At 41.2% G+C, this 16,008-nt stretch overlaps 1 protein-coding gene across 1 annotated transcript in view; it reads left to right on the top strand.

Annotated features, from left to right (window-relative positions):
* The window catches only part of SEZ6L (seizure related 6 homolog like), a 248,393-nt gene that overhangs the window by 219,197 nt on the left and 13,188 nt on the right, over window positions 1-16,008 (top strand). The window contains exons 13-14 of the mRNA XM_069081915.1: window positions 7,211-7,405; window positions 13,415-13,447. Of these exons, the coding sequence (XP_068938016.1) occupies window positions 7,211-7,405; window positions 13,415-13,447 (228 nt within the window). The remainder of the gene's footprint in view (window positions 1-7,210; window positions 7,406-13,414; window positions 13,448-16,008) is intronic.

Genomic DNA, 16,008 nt, shown 5'->3' with positions numbered 1-16,008 from the left:
ATAATAAGACCTATCCCGAAAATAAGCCCTCCCCTTACTGTGTAAGATTCCTCTAAAATAAGCCCTCCCCCCAAAATAAGCCCTATTAAGATTGCTACTGTAGTGAAGGTGATCCCCTGCGCTACACACTACATTACGGTACCCTCTGTATGCACCGTCTCCCCCCCCCCCGCCCCGGGTGAAACGCACGCCGCACTCCGAGCTGCATCCAATCAGAGCTGCAGCAGTGAGCACGTCATCCTGTTCTTCCCCAGTGATTTGCTTGCTGGCGCCATTGAGAGCAGTGCCGCGGAAGAGAGCTGAGGCAGGACAACATAAGCCCTCCCCTGAAAATAAGCCCTCTGGTGTTTTTCTTTCCAAAAAATTAATAAGACAGTGTCTTATTATTGGGGAAACACAGTAGCCTAGAAGGTTCCCTCTGATTCCAAATCCAAATCTCTTATCAAGGAGCTAAAGGACCTTGAGGGCCCCAAATAATAGATGCTATCCCCAAGGTATTAGATGTGATTTATCTTGAAGGTTGCCTTTAGCTCCATGGCTGGAGAAGGCCTCTTCCAGAGTCAATTGTCTGGTCCAAGAAAGGAATCGCAGAATCACAGCACTTGAAAGTTGGGAGGGACTTCAATGATCATTTAGCCCAACCCATTCCCATGCTCAGAATATTCTTATCCTGAGGCAGCATCAGTCCTGGAGGCAGGAAAACTCACCTTCTAGAATTCAAATCTGGCCTCAGGTACTCCCCAGCTATATGACCCCAGGTAAGTTACTTAGGCCTATCTGCCTCAGTTATCTCATCTGTAAAATGAGCTGGAGAAAAAATGGCAAACCACTCTAGTATCTGTGCTAATAAAACCCTAGAAAGGGGTCACAAAGAGTTGGACACAACTGAACAATGAAAATATTGTCATCCAGTTCCTTCCTGAAGATCTCCAAGGACTGGGGAACCCACCCCCCCTCAAGGGAAGGTATTCTACTTCTGGACAGCTTTCATTCTTAGGAAGACTTTCCTGGCATTAAACCCCAACTAGCTTCTTAGGGATTCCTACCCATTACTCCTGGTTCTTTTCTCCATAGCCAAATACAGAAAATCTAATCCCTCCTCCATATGACAGCCCTTCACATACTTGAAGTGAGTTATCATGTCCTCTCCCCATCTTCTCTTCTCCAAGCTGACCATGCCCAGTTCTATTCCTTGACCCTCATACGACATAGACTCAAAGCCCTTCATTATCCTGGTTACCACCTCTGGGCACTTGCTAGCCTATCAATATCTTTCTTAACCCATGGCATCCAGATAAGACACCTAATGAGATCTGATGAAGTCAAAAAGCAATGGAAATATTGGCACTGTATTTAGAAACTCTGCCTTTCTGAATGTGGCACAAGATTGCATTTGTGTAAAGCTCTAAGTTTTTAACAAACTACTAAGCCAAGTGATTTGTTGTGTAGATGACCATATCACCAAATGGCCCGATGAATTCCATAGTTGTCTTGGGAAGAGGGAGGTGGACCCTGGAATGAATACTACTTGACCAAGGACATTTTCCAGGTCACTTATCTACTCATTGAGGTTTGTAAAAATATAAGGCATACCCCAGCCATTCAGCTCCTGCTTTATTGACTCATGTCTGCAATTTTCCCTTTCCTAGCATGTAGCAGCAAGCACCCCAGTGTCCCCAGGGTTTGCAGCTACCACAGGTTCTTGGATCTGCTTTGTTAAAGGAAAGCAACTCAAAATGGGTTAACAAGCTTACTTTAATCAGTCACACATATATCGTTTACCTTGTTCAGGAGAAAAGGTCAGCACCCTGAACCTCAAAGTATACAGGCATAATTATCAAGACAGAAACATCAAGTAGACAGATTTCCAAACTGTTCAACCATTACATCCATACCCAGTCAACATCTGGGTTTCCACATTCTGGGTTTTTCAAAGCCGGGGGACTCTCAACAACGGCTTCCCAGAATTCAGATCAAATCACAGAACACTTCTCAAAGTGAGTCCCAAAACAAAGCTACACATCAGGGCTTATATAGCCTTCTCCTGGCTCAGAGAATGTAACAACCTTATTGACCCACTGGCCAATCAAAAAGTATCTACTGAAAAACCAGCCTCCCACCCCAGGCTCCAGGTGCACGTTAGCCTAGGGGCAGGGAAGATCTTTAAATCTGCATTTCCATTACATAGCAACATGGGGCTTACAGAACCCTCCAGGAACCAGTTATGAGACATTCCTGACTCCAGGAAACACTATGTCTATCAGTCATAACGTGAAGCACAATAATAATGAGGATGAATGAAAGAAAAGGCATTTATTATTAACTTAGTATTCACAAAGCATTGTACTAAGTGCTGGATGCACAGTTTGAAAAGTCAGACAATTGCTGCTCCCAAGGAGCTCATGTTCTAATGGAGAAGACAGCACATACAAGAGGCTTTAGCTGCAGGACAGATGGAAAGGCTGAGCTGTCCACAGAGTATAACAGCAGGGCAGATAATAATATTATGATCCTAATGGCAATCACAGAGAGAGTGAAACCTGATGCTTCTTATTTTCCTCTCTGTCCTCTTCCTACTCCTTCCTTGGTTGCCTAAGGGAACTTGTTCTTAAGGGAATCTGTCAGATAAGTGCATATCTTCTCTAATGCTGGCAGGAAACTAGATACATCCCATCAACAAACACTGAAAGGAAAATAGACACATCTCATCAGTTATGCATATTTGAATATTAACATTCAAAAAATTTCATGTTAATATCTATATGATTATATAGAATTTTCATTGTGCATTCTGACATGATGTTATCTCATTTATCTGAGCACACACACACACACATACACACAATGTTAGAGCTAAAAAGGACTTTAGAAATTATGGAGCCTGAGTCCATTATTTTACAAAGGAGCAAATTTGAGATCAGAGAAAAGAAGTCACTTTCCCCAGGTCACACAGCTAATGTATTAGTTGCTGCAGGATTTGAACCCCAAAGACTAACTCTGAACCTAGTATAATTCCTGCTACACAACACTGGCTCTTTTGACAAATAAACACTTAATGTGTATAATATGTGTGTATGTATGCATAGCACTGTTCTGTAGAGATTACAAATGAGATTAAAAACTCCACCCCCTGCCTTCTGAAACTTCCTAGCCCAATTGGAAAATCAGAATTGTGGAGTTGGAAGGGATGTCAGAGGCCATTGAGACCAGCATACATGAAAAAACAATCCCATCTCCAACATATTTAAGTAGTCCCTGGAACTTTGTTTAAAGACATCAGGGAACCCACCAGGTCCTCCTGGTACAACCTAAACCATTTCTGACATAGCTTGGATTGTTTGGAAGTTTTGTTTTGTTTTTCCCTTGTCACCTAGGTTAAACTGACTTATTTGAAACATTCACCCACTGCTCGTAATTTTACTTCTGTTTACCATCAGATGCTTTTCCCATCTTACAATCCTTTAAGTACTTGAAGCAGCTATCAAATCCCACCTAAGCCTCGTCTTCTCCAGACTAACCATTCCCATCCCTTCACCTGATCTTAATGATGGCAGGGATGAACTCAAGACCCTTCCTCATCCTAGTTTCTCTCCTCTGGCTGTTCTCTGGATTATCAATGCCCTTCCCAAATGACTGTGCAGAATTTAATACAATATTCCAGATAGGAACAGATCTGGAAAGATTCCAGATGGACTATCCCCTAGGATTCCATACTCAGTGCTGTCTCTCTTACTAGAGCCCAAGATCACCTTCATGTGAGGGGAGGGAAATGGGACAAATAACAAGGTTAATAGTCCAGACTCCACTGAGACAGCAGAGCTCCTATGCCAAGGGACATGTGATTGGCATAGGCAATAAGTTTTGTAGGGTTGAAAGTAAGCAGAGATGAATGTGACCGCCAATGGCCAAAAAAGGAGTGTAACCAAGGAAAGGGTATGATGGGCAGAAGGAATAGAGAACAGCATTAGTGCAGGGTTGGGGACAGGAATGAGGTCTACAAAGAGACATGGAGGCAGGAATTGTAGAAGGGAACAATTAATAAAGAGGCTTACCCAGCTAAAGCAGGGAGGAATGTTTTAAGTAGGATTAAAATATGAAAGAATTTGGTGGTACAGTACTTAACAATTTTCAAATAATATTCATAAGAATCACAGAATATCCAAGTTAAAGGGATTTCAGAGATCATCTAGCCCAACATACATGTGAACAGCTACCTATTAGAGGCAGCTGGTAGCATAGTGGATAGAGTGCTGGGATTGTGTAGCAGCAAGCACCCCAGGGTCACTGCCAACACAGGTTCTTGGATCTGCTTTGATAAAGGAAAGCAACTCAAAATGGGTTAACAAGCTTACTTTAATCAGTTGAACATATGTATCATTTACCTAGTTCAGGGGGAAAAGGTCAGCACCCCTAACTTTAGAATATACAGACAGAATTATCAAGACAGAGAAACAAATCAAGTAGACAGTTTCCAAACTGTCCAACCATTACATCGATACCAAATCAACATCTGGGTTTCAAAGCCGGGAGGCTCTGGACAATGGCTTCCCAGAGTTTCATCTGATCAAATCACAGAACACTTCTCAAAGTGAGCCCCAAAACAAAGCTACACATCAGGGCTTATATAGCCTTCTCCTGGCTCAGAGAATGTAACAACCTTATTGACTCACTGGCCAATCAAGAAGTATCTACTGAAAAACAAGCTTCCCACCCCAGGCTCCAGGTGCACTTTAGCCTAGGGGCAGGGAAGATCTTTAAAATTTACATTCCCATTACAAATTGGCTTCAGGAAGACCAAAGTTCAAATATTGCCTCAGATGCTGGCCATATGATCCTATACAAGTCACTTAACCTCTGTTTGCCTCAGTTTTCTCAACTTTAAAAGGAGGATAATAATAGCACTTACCTCCCAGGGTCCTTGTGAGGATCCAATGAGCTAATATTGGTGAAAAAAAAGCTCTTAGCTAAATGCATGGCACATAGTAAGTGCTATATAAATGTTTATTTTTCCCTTCCACCTACCAAATTTGTTCTTCATAACAAACACTGTTTGAAAAGGAAGAAAAACAGTATTGCCTTTGTGGCCCAGAAAGATGAAGTCATTTGTCCAAGGTCACGCAGCTAGTACTTATTAGAACCAAGACAAAAACTCAGGTCTCTTACTAATAAACTACCTGGCCACATGCTCTTTCTGTCATGGTTCAATTCAGTTCAATAAACTATTAACTAAGTAACAATAGCCATTCTAGATATGGAGATAACAAAGGAAACAGTTCTTGCCCTTGAGGAACTCACTGGCTCCTTAGCAATTCCTTACACAATACACCCTGTCCTCAAACTCCACACATCTCTCTCTCTATCTCTCTGTCTCTCTCTGTCTCTCTCTGTCTCTCTCTCTCTCTCTCTTTCTCTCTCTCTCTGTCTCTGTCTCTGTCTCTGTGTGTGTGTGTGTCTCTGTCTCTGTCTCTCTCTGTCTCTCTCTCTCTGTGTCTCTGTCTCTGTCTCTCTCTGTCTCTCTCTCTCTCTCTCTCTCTCTCTCTGTCTCTCTGTCTCTTTCTCTTTCTCTCCCTCTCTCTTCCCCTATCTCCTTCTCCCCCCTAATCTCCATCTCCTGGCTTCCCAAGCTTCCTTCAAGTTCTAATTCAAATCCTACCTTCCACAAGAAGCCTTTCTTGATCACCCTTAATGCTAGCACCTTCTCTCTCTTAATCATCTACAATTTATTCTGTATATATCTTGTTTGTAGATAGTTGCTTACATATTGTCTTCTCCATTCAAGTGTAAGTTCCTTGAGGGCAGGGACTGTTTTTTGATCTTTTTTGTATTCCCAGTACTTAGCACACTGCTGGTACAATGCAGGGGCTTAATAAATGTTTGTTGACTTGTAATTCTACAAGAGGGATATAATTTGTACACAAGTAAGTAAATAACAAATATGTGCAAATAGCACAAAGTAATTTAAGTAGGGAAAGAGATCTGCTACCTAAGGGTCTCAAGAAAGACCTCAAGTAGAAAGTGACATATAAGCCATGCTTTGAAGAAAGGCAGTATGCTCCAGGCACTGTACAAAGGCTTGGAGGTGGGAGATAAGAAATCATGCTGTTCCCCTCTTCAGTGATCTTCATTATTCAGCAAATCAGCATTGCCTGTTAGATGTCTGTATTTCCCCCTTGTGTTACTATTACCTTAAGTCAGGTTTATTCTCATTCTACAAGATTTGCTGTGTGAATCTGGGCAAGTCACTTAACCCTGTTTGCCTCTTTATCTGCAAAACATGAGCTAGAGGAGAAAATGGCAAACTACTGCATTATCTTTGCCTAGAAAACCCCAAATGGCATCACAAAAAGTAGGACACGATGAAATCTAAAACAACCCAACAACAAAAACATCTGTTAGAATGTAAGCATGTGGAGGGCAAGGACTATTTGGATTTTTCTCTGTATCCTCTGTGCCTACAGAAGTTCTTGGCATAGAGTAGGTGTTCAATAAAGGCTTATGGATTAACTGAATGGTTAATTTAATTCTTTGGAGTTGATCTTTTACACATCAAAAGTAAGGGCTAACAGATAATGTGCCTATTTGAAGTTGACTCACCTTTTATGCAGAGGGGGTCTTTGCTAGCAATAACAAATAGCAATAGGTTTTATTGTTATTGTTTTTAACTTAGTATTGATGTGAAACATTTGGAGTGAGGTTACCCTGTATATGAGTCCCAGTTCTGACATTTACTAGCTGTGTGACCTTGGGCAAGTCACTTCCTCTTCCTAAGCCTCTTTTTCTCATATGTAAAATATGGATAAAAAGCAATCAATAACAATTACTTACCCTTGCTTCTTCACAAGGGTACTCCAAGGAAAGTACATCATTAATTTTTTCTTCCCTCCCCACCCATTGAGAAGGCAAGCAATATGTTATCCACATACATATGAAGTCATGCAAAACATAGTTTAAAGAGAGTTCTTCATACATTATAAGGCCCTGTAGAAACAGGAACTGTGGTGTTACTGTCCCCTGGGAAGGTCATCAGTCTGAAAACATTTTGTTCAAAAGCTGTGTAAATCTTGTTTCTATTGTCAAGGCTAATTGCTACTAGTCACTGTTGGCTAATTACTATAGGTTGTGTAGACCTCAGGATGACAAGTCCCTGAATCCCTGAACCCTGTCTCTATAGCATCACCTGACAAACTGTCACATTCTGCTTTCAATGCAGCTGAAGAGACTCTCGCATGTGATAACCCAGGGCTTCCTGAAAATGGCTACCAGATATTATACAAACGACTCTACCTGCCAGGTGAATCCCTCACATTCATGTGCTATGAAGGTTTTGAACTGATGGGAGAAGTTACCATCAAATGTATCTTGGGTCAGCCTTCCCACTGGAGTGGACCACTACCTGTCTGTAAAGGTAAGGAGCTACCTCTTCATTCATCATGGCCACACAGAAGGGACACTCAGACATGAGAAAGACATGGACTTCCCAACTTCCTCAGACAATTCTGGTTATGATTATTATCTCAGAATGTCAAAGCTGGGAAGGAACCATGAATGAATGAATGAAACATTTATAATAATTACTATGTACCAAGAACAATATTAACCTGCTAATTGCACACAATAGTGGCTTAATAAATACTTATTATACTTACTAATTACTTGATTATCAATACAAAAGTAAGACAATCTACCTCAAAGATCTTCTATTAGAAGAAGAAAACACATATAAGGAGTATGGACAGAGAGGAATTTTGGTCTGGGAGACCAAAAAGATGGTGAATATTACAATAAAGTTATCCATTGCCACACCCTTTTCCATACATCATGATAGCTGGTTTAATGGTAGTTGATTTAAGTATGATTCCGAGAAAAGAGGTCAAAAGGAGATTGTTGAGGGTGGGAAGAAATAATGTGAAGCATCAGAGTAGAAAATGTGACACATGGTTCCAGGGAGTCCAGGGTTAAGCAGTATAACATAGAACACATACTATGGCAGCAGGTTGATACTTAGAACATAGAACAGAGAATTTTTAAAGCCAGATAAAGCCTTGGAACATAGATTGTCATCTAGAAATTAGTGATCTTAGAAACCATCTAGTCTAAAGTCTTCATTTTAGAGAAGAAAGAAATTAAAGCCCAGAAAGGGAGAATGATTTCCTTGAGGTTACACAGCAAATCAGTGGCAGAGCTGGAGCTTAAAATCAGGTCTGCTGACTCTGCACCCAATACCTTTTCCCCACACAATGCCATTTCTACATGAAAGTACTCTAACTTGATCCAAAAAGAGCAGGTCATACATTGTGGTAATTCACAGGGTCTTAGATCTAGAGCAGGAGGGGACCCCAGAGACCCTCTAATCCAATTCTCTCATGGAGGCCCATGGAGATTAACTGACATGCCCAAGGGTCATTCAGGTAGCAGACTCTGGAAGCAGGATTTAAAACCGGGTCTTCTTGACCAGAACTAGAAGAATCTTCTTAGTATACCACACAGCATAACCTTAAGGAAAAACACAAATTTAAAAAGGGTGGAGGAAGTGAAGTGGTGGTGGATAAGTCCCTCTCCAGCCTCCATCATGGAAAGAACATATTTACTTATTCTACTTATTGATTCTCAGAATTATGCTTTTAGAAACTCATTCATTTGACTGTCAAAGGCAAGTATCTCCAGGAAAAGTAACAAAGGCACACTTATCGAGTCATTTATGACTTGGTGTCAATGATTCTTTTTTAATCTCCTTACCTGAATATTGTCTTTCATAGAGGCAGAAAGTGGAACATACATATAAAAAGCAGGCTGATGAACTTTGCAGACTTCTCAGTTTTGTTGAAGGAAGACCAGCCCTAATGTGTGTGCTTCACCTTAATGATTTGAAGATTCTAATTCTCAGGGTAAAAAGAGTTGCATTTCAAAGGCAAAAGTAACCTACAGCTTCTATATTGTTATAAAATATCCTATTAGCACCTTTGTTACCAATGAGATTCAAATTTGACTCTTCTTCTTACAAAGTATCTATGTATAATTTTGTGTATGTGTGTGTGTATATATATATATATATATATATACACACACACACACACACACACACACACATAAACATATTGTAACAAAGTAGCTTATGATTCCTACACTGTTACACCTATTCTACAAGGGCCTTTATTAATAAGAAGTATTGTCTAACCCTTGCTATTATAAAGTATCTTCTAATTTCCACCTTGTTATTATGATACATAGTGTTTTGCTGAGACAAAGTATCTCCCTATGTCATTACAAAGTTTGTATATTGTTACAAGGTATTCTAAAATTCCTCAATGATTACTGAGCTTCCCCACCCTGCTAGAACCTAATCTATGACTCAGTTTTCTGAGAAAATGTTCTATCATTCACAAAGGGCTACATTTATCCTAGATCTGTAAGATGAATCCTATAACTCCCCTGCTTAGAGGGCAAATAGGTAGGTTTTAATATTAAATTTACCGTAAGAGGGAGAAAATTAGTAGATTCCTTTCTGGATACATGGACACTGCAAGAGAGAATGTTGATTCTGATCTTTCCGTAGATTCACGGGTCTTGAACTGTTAGAGCTGAAAGGGACTTTTTGAGTCATCCAATCCAGTGAAAAGGGAATTGACCAGCTCAAGGTCACTTAAACTGTCAAGCTGGCTCAGTCTTGAATTCAAGCCTTTTTGCCCTACATACTGTGCTCTCCATCAAGCTTCAAAGAGAGTCAGAATCCAGCTTAGAATCACATCACACTATGAATATTCTTTGGTCTCTGACCACTAACCCACAGGTCTCTAGAGGATGCCATTTGATTGCCTAAGTAGCTCTTCCTGTGCTTTTTTAGCCCAATAAATCTATCAGTGATTTTGGAAATGGACTATTTAAATCCCTGTTAACTTTCTGGCAATTACTGTGAATTGGGGAGAAGGGATTGGTTACTGTATTACAGATGCACAAGAAAATGTGTGCCCTCACTTTATGTCTCTCAGTTGTCTGAAAATGGGAGAATAAAAATAGCTTTGCAATGAATGAGCTAAAAATTAAAAAAAAAATCTACATGGATTGTGCAACAAAGAAACACTTGGCAAGGTTCACAGGGCAGTTCTGCATGCCACTGCACAACATTGCCTTCTAATGCCTTAAGACAGTGAGCAGTGAGTGACTCTGGCCCCTCTCATAACTGGCTCATCTCCCTAGTATAAGCCACTCACACTCAGCTTCAATTCTCTTCAAACAACGTACATTAAGCATCTGCTGTGTGTACAGCCCTTTACTTAGTTCTAGGGGGACAGAGAGAAGCAAATGAAAAGATGAATAAGTATCTGTATCCTGAGCCTGAGACTTCAGATGACCTCTACTGGCCTGAATATAAACTACCCTCCAAAGTCAATTTCTTTGGAAGAAGGAAGGGAAACAGAAGGATAGAGGGGAGGGGAGAGGAGAGGAGAGGAGAGGAGAGGAGGGGGGAAGGGGGGAGGGGGGGGGAGGGGAGGAGAGAGGGGGGGGGGGGGGGGGGGGGCAGAGGAAAGAAGAAAAGGGAGGGGAGGGTAGAGGAGGAAGGAGGGGAGAAGAGGAGAGAAGAGGAATAAGGAATGGAGAGGAGAGGAATTAAGGGAAAGAAAGAGGTGGAGAAGAGGGCAGAAAGGGGAGGAGGGAAAAGGGAAGAAAGGAAAGGAGATAAATGAAAAAAATAAAGTCCATATCCATGAGGTCACCAAATCCATTTGAATATAAACATCCTTGTAAGAGCTATGCTTAATTGCCTCCCTTTTACTTGATCATTTAAGCTTTACTATTTAGTAATGTATTTTCAAATACAAGTTCATACTCATATAAATGCATGTATATAATATTTATATCATATGCATGCACATATGCATATGCATATCCACATGTGTGTGGAGAGAGAGAGAAAGATCTAAGGTTTCCATCGGGGTAGAAACCCCCTTTGCCAATGCAGATGTGCACATGCTCAGTAATTTACAGTCTTAGAGCATTATCAGGGAACACTTAGAGTTTAAATAACTTTCCCAATCTCACATAGCTAGTATTTGTCAAAGTCCAGGTCATGGAGCCATATCTTCCTAACCCTAAAGATGACTACAAAGATAGATAGATAGATAGATAGATAGATAGATAGATAGATAGATAGATAGATAGATAGATAGATAGATAGATAGATAGACAGACAGATGATAGATAGATAGACAGATAGATAGATGATAGATAGATAGACAGATAGATGATAGATAGATAGATAGATAGATAGATAGATAGATAGATAGATAGATAGATAGATAGATGATAGATAGATAGATAGACAGACAGATAGACAGACAGACAGATAGACATAGATAGTTGAATGGACATATGGATGGATGAATGGATAGACAAATAAATGTGTGTATGCATGTATGTAAATAGCATATGTAGCACACTATTATATATAGCACTATCAATACAGGGTGCTACTATATTATATGTGTATATAGATATGTAATACATGCATGTACACATATACACACATGTGTATATGGTTATATATGTGTCTATATGTACATGTGTATTGTGCAATATTTAATATACACACATTAATTAGGGACTGGATCTTTCATTTCACTGATAGAGGGAACTCCAGGGTGAGAAAACTTCTACTACCATCTATCTATCTATATCCACAAAAGTTTTCAGGGTCAGATAAAATATTGTTCACTCTCTATTTGTTTAGCCTCCTTGTTGGGTGCATTGGAGTGAAGATTCCTTTATTTATTGGTTGGAATAGATGGCTTTTGGGTCCCTTCCAGTTCACAAATTCTGTGAGTCTATAGTTCTTAAGAGAACATGTATGTTTTACATAACTTATGGTACATATGAAAGACATTATTGTATAAAGAAGAGGGGAGAAAGACAGACAGAGGCAGAGAAACAGAGACACAGAAACAGAGAGAGCCTCAAAATCAGGAAAACCTGAGTTCAGATTTGCCTTTTGGAACATCCTGGTTATGCACACTGGGCAAATCATTTAAACTCTCAGTGCCCCTAGGCATTTCTAGATCCAAAAGAGAATGAATAGGCCAGGTGCCCAAGAAGCTTGTCCTCATGGACAATGCACTGGTCTCCTCTCCTCCCCTCTTCCCTCCCACCCCCTCTTCCTCCTCCTTTCCTCTTCCCTTCTCTCCTTTCCTCTCCTCTTCTCTCCTTTCCTCTCCTCTTCTCTCCTCCCTTCTCCCCTCCCCTCTTCTCTTCTCTTCTCTTCTCCTCTCCTCTCCACCATTTCTCTCCTTTCTCCTCCCTTCTCCTCTCCTATCCTCCCTTCTATCTTTCAAACCCACCTTGGATACTTTTTAACTGGATGACTATAAGCTCCCTCAGCTTCAAGCAACTTCCTAAGACTTGTCATAGATCATCTGGTGGCACTGTTGACAAAAATCCCCAATAATTCTCATTTGGCATTTATGTATGTACCAGACTCTGTACTGGGCACAAAAATTAAAATCAGGCCCTTCCCTCAAAGAGCATGCATTCTATTTGGGGGGGGGGGGGAGGGTGGAAGTAGGAGCTATGCCATAGAAACTAATCCTTTAATACAAAGTAATTTGAGGAGGTAGAGAACACTGACTATTAAGAGGTCTCCAAACAAGCTTTCTGGAGGAGGTAGCACCTTAGTAAGTGTTCAAGAAAGAAAATGAATCAGTTCATATTTGTTAAGCACCCACAACATTCCAGCCACTGTGAAAAGTGCTGAGAATATGAAGACAAAAAGCAAAAACAATCCCTCACCTCAAGGAGCTTATATTCTAATGAAAAGGACAACTTGTATGTAGCCAAGGACACACAACATACTTGCAAAGTCCATGCAGGGTAATTTTGAGGGAGGAAACACCAGCAGAGAGAAGGGAATTCAGGAATACACTTCAGGTATAGGCTATGACTTGCGGGGATGCATCATGATCGGAGATAGGAGATGGAGTTCAGAGAAAGCCTAGCAGTACAATTTTGGCTGGAAGGAAAATAATCTGAAATAAGACTGGCATGGAAGATTGGGCCAAGTTTCAAAAGCCTTAAATCCCAGGCAGAGAAATTCATACTTCATCCTGGAGGCAATAGGTAGCCCCTGAAGATTTTTGAGTAGGAGAGGGACATGGTCAGACCTATGTCTTACGAAGATTGTTTTGGTGACTTTGGGAAATTTCCTTTAATTGAAGGATGGAGAAGGAAATGATTTTCTTTAAGGTAAAGATTTCCCATCTTTGCTGCCATGGGGCACATTGTACTGGGATCAGATACCAACCCAAATGGCAACTGCAAAATGGTTGGCTCTGTGAAGGTGGCTGGTAGGAAGGCTTTTGACTGTCATTTTCTTTTCATGTTTCACTGGGCTGGCTGGGATGAATATATTTTCCACTTTCTCTTTCAGTTAATCAAGACAGCTTTGAGCATGCTTTAGAAGGTGAGTTGCACAATGAAAATCCCACCAACACAACATAACAACGGGAGAGATGGGGCAGGTCACTGAATGTCTTTATCATGGTATTGCAAAGCCCATTTCTTTCTCCACCAACAGCTGCATGGGCAGTGCCATTGTGAAAAATAATTGGATATTCACTTCAGATGCCTAAATATCCCAGGATAATGATTTGGCATCGATTCCCTGCACAGGAAGATATAAAAGAAACTGACATTTCATATGTTGGAGAAGCAGTTTATTCAAATAACCCAGTTGTAAGATTTTTCAACCAATTAAGCAATTTGCCTCATCACTTCAGGGACTGCATTAAGCTTTGTGATGATAAGTAGCACACCTGGAAATGGGGACTGGGTTAAGTCAACTTCATGTGATGTAATTGATAGCACTTTTATATGGGCCAGGGGTAGGGCCAGCTGTGGAGGAGGAAGGGAAGGCAGCAGCAGTGGCTTACTCCATTTGGGAAGGTGGAGGTTGTTGCTCCCTTGGGAAGGCCATGGGTACTAAATTGGGTATATTGAATTTAAGAGGGACATAAACTTCTTCCAATCTATGTACTTGTTGTGTGCTCTCGGTCAAGACCTTGCCTTGCCTAAGGCTCAGTTTCCTTGTCTCCAAAGGGTTGAATTAGATAACCTCAAAGGTCCCTTCCCACTCTAGCTTGGGTCCATTAGTGTCTTCCTGCTAAATCTCTCCCTTTTGTGCCTTTATTGAGGGGAGTGGAGGGCAAGCAGTGAACTATGAGAACTTCTGACGTGCTAAGCCTGCTTGGTAACACTGAAAATCACAAAGGCACATTAGGCATTTGTCATGAACACTTGATAGAAGGGTTCTTTCCAAAAGGTTCTTTACAAATGATCCCCCTGCCCAGTTCCTATTGTTAGCTCCACAGAAGTAATGCTATACTGGGGTCCTTGGAGTCACAAGGTCTGGTTTTGCCAGCTCTGGGAAGTGGCTCCAAAAGGTGACCTTCAGAGTCTCCAAAGACCAAAAACACACATTCGACCCACAAATCACCCTGCCTAGAGCCATAACTAAGATGAGGCAATCAGAGATTTGTCCCAAGGCAAGGGACAGAGCACATAAACAATACCTGCTAGCCTTTTGCAGTATAAAACGGCATGTTAGCAGCTATTAATCAAGAATAAACAAGCTAACTGGAGTGAGACCCTTTGCCACTTCTTTATACTCCCTTCCCCTCTCTCCCAATGTGCTATCTTTGTGCTAGAGTCCCAGAATATCTCTCTCTATCCTTACCATGGAAGAGTATTCTCCCCTCAATTAAGGTGATACTCTCTGCTACCTAGACTGGTTCGGTGGTAACATTCTCTGACCCCAGAACTCTCAGTTATGACACTGACCCCCATCCTCCATTCCTTCCTCCCTTCCCTTCCATTTGCCTCAAAGGGTCAGCCTAGTACAATGGAAAAGATGTTTTATTTCGAGTCAGGAAACTGTGGTTCAAATGTCTAAATACCATCCCTTGTTTTAGTTTTTGAGTCATTTGGTCATGTCTGACTCTTCATGACCCCATGGTCTCATCCATATGGTTTTCTAGCCAAAGATGCTGGAGTGGTTTACCATTTCTTTTTCCAGTGTTCCCATTTTACAGATAAGGAACTGAGGCAAATCAGGCTTAAGTGATTTGCCAGGATCACACAGCTAGTGTCTGAGGCTGGATTTGAACTCAGATCTTCCTGACTCCAGATCTGGTGCTCAATTCACTGCACCACCTAGTTACCTCCAAATACCATCCCTATGACTTACTAAGTCTGTTACCTTGGGCAAATCATCCCATTTTTCTGTACCTCAGTTTCCTCATCTGTAGAAATGAAGAGGTTGGACTAGATGGCCTCCAACATTCTTTCCAGCTCTAGCACTATTAAAGTTTGACCTTCTCTGATTTCAGAGCTGGAACAGAATCTTGGAGGTCTGTGGCACCTGAAAAACCACTGGGTCCCACCCAATGGTAGGAAACTGAGGTCACTTGATAAAAAATGATTTGCCCAAGGTCTCACTGAAAGCTAATGGCAAAACCAAGACCAGAACTCCCAGTTCTCACTGCCTCATCCTGGGCTTTTTCTGCTGTCGAGTTGGTTTTGTATATGGTTACGTTTTTTTTACACACATTCTGGGCCCTGCCTCATCTTCCTCCTTGAGAGGATCATCTGGCACTTAAGACATATAGGTCTTTCTACTTCAGAAGAAATACTGGGTCTAGGGTTGGCAGAAGAATCAATGACTAAATTTTAGAGTTAGAAGGGACCTCAGAAGCCACCTGGCCCAGCCTTACAAGAATGAAAGCTCCCTCAAAAAGCCCCTAGCAAGAGGTCACACCAAGCCCTTGAAATAAACATCTCCAGGGAGGTGTTTGTTCAAGACAGAATATTTCTTGAGGCATTTCATTCAACGTTGGGTGGTTCTAAGTGTTGGGAATTTTCTTATTGTTGTTGATGTTTCCCTATGAAATCAAGATTGGCTGTCTCTCTAAGAACACAGTCAATGCTCCTGATAGGACCTGCTGGGTCCAAGTTTCCTCCCTCTTC

The sequence above is a fragment of the Petaurus breviceps genome, unplaced genomic scaffold (genome assembly GCF_028583685.1).
Source record: "Petaurus breviceps papuanus isolate PSGF00001 unplaced genomic scaffold, PetGlider_PUasm1.0 99, whole genome shotgun sequence".
Taxonomy (NCBI): domain Eukaryota; kingdom Metazoa; phylum Chordata; class Mammalia; order Diprotodontia; family Petauridae; genus Petaurus; species Petaurus breviceps.
The sequence above is the reverse complement of the archived record's forward strand: the minus strand, read 5'-3'. Positions and strand labels throughout refer to the sequence as shown.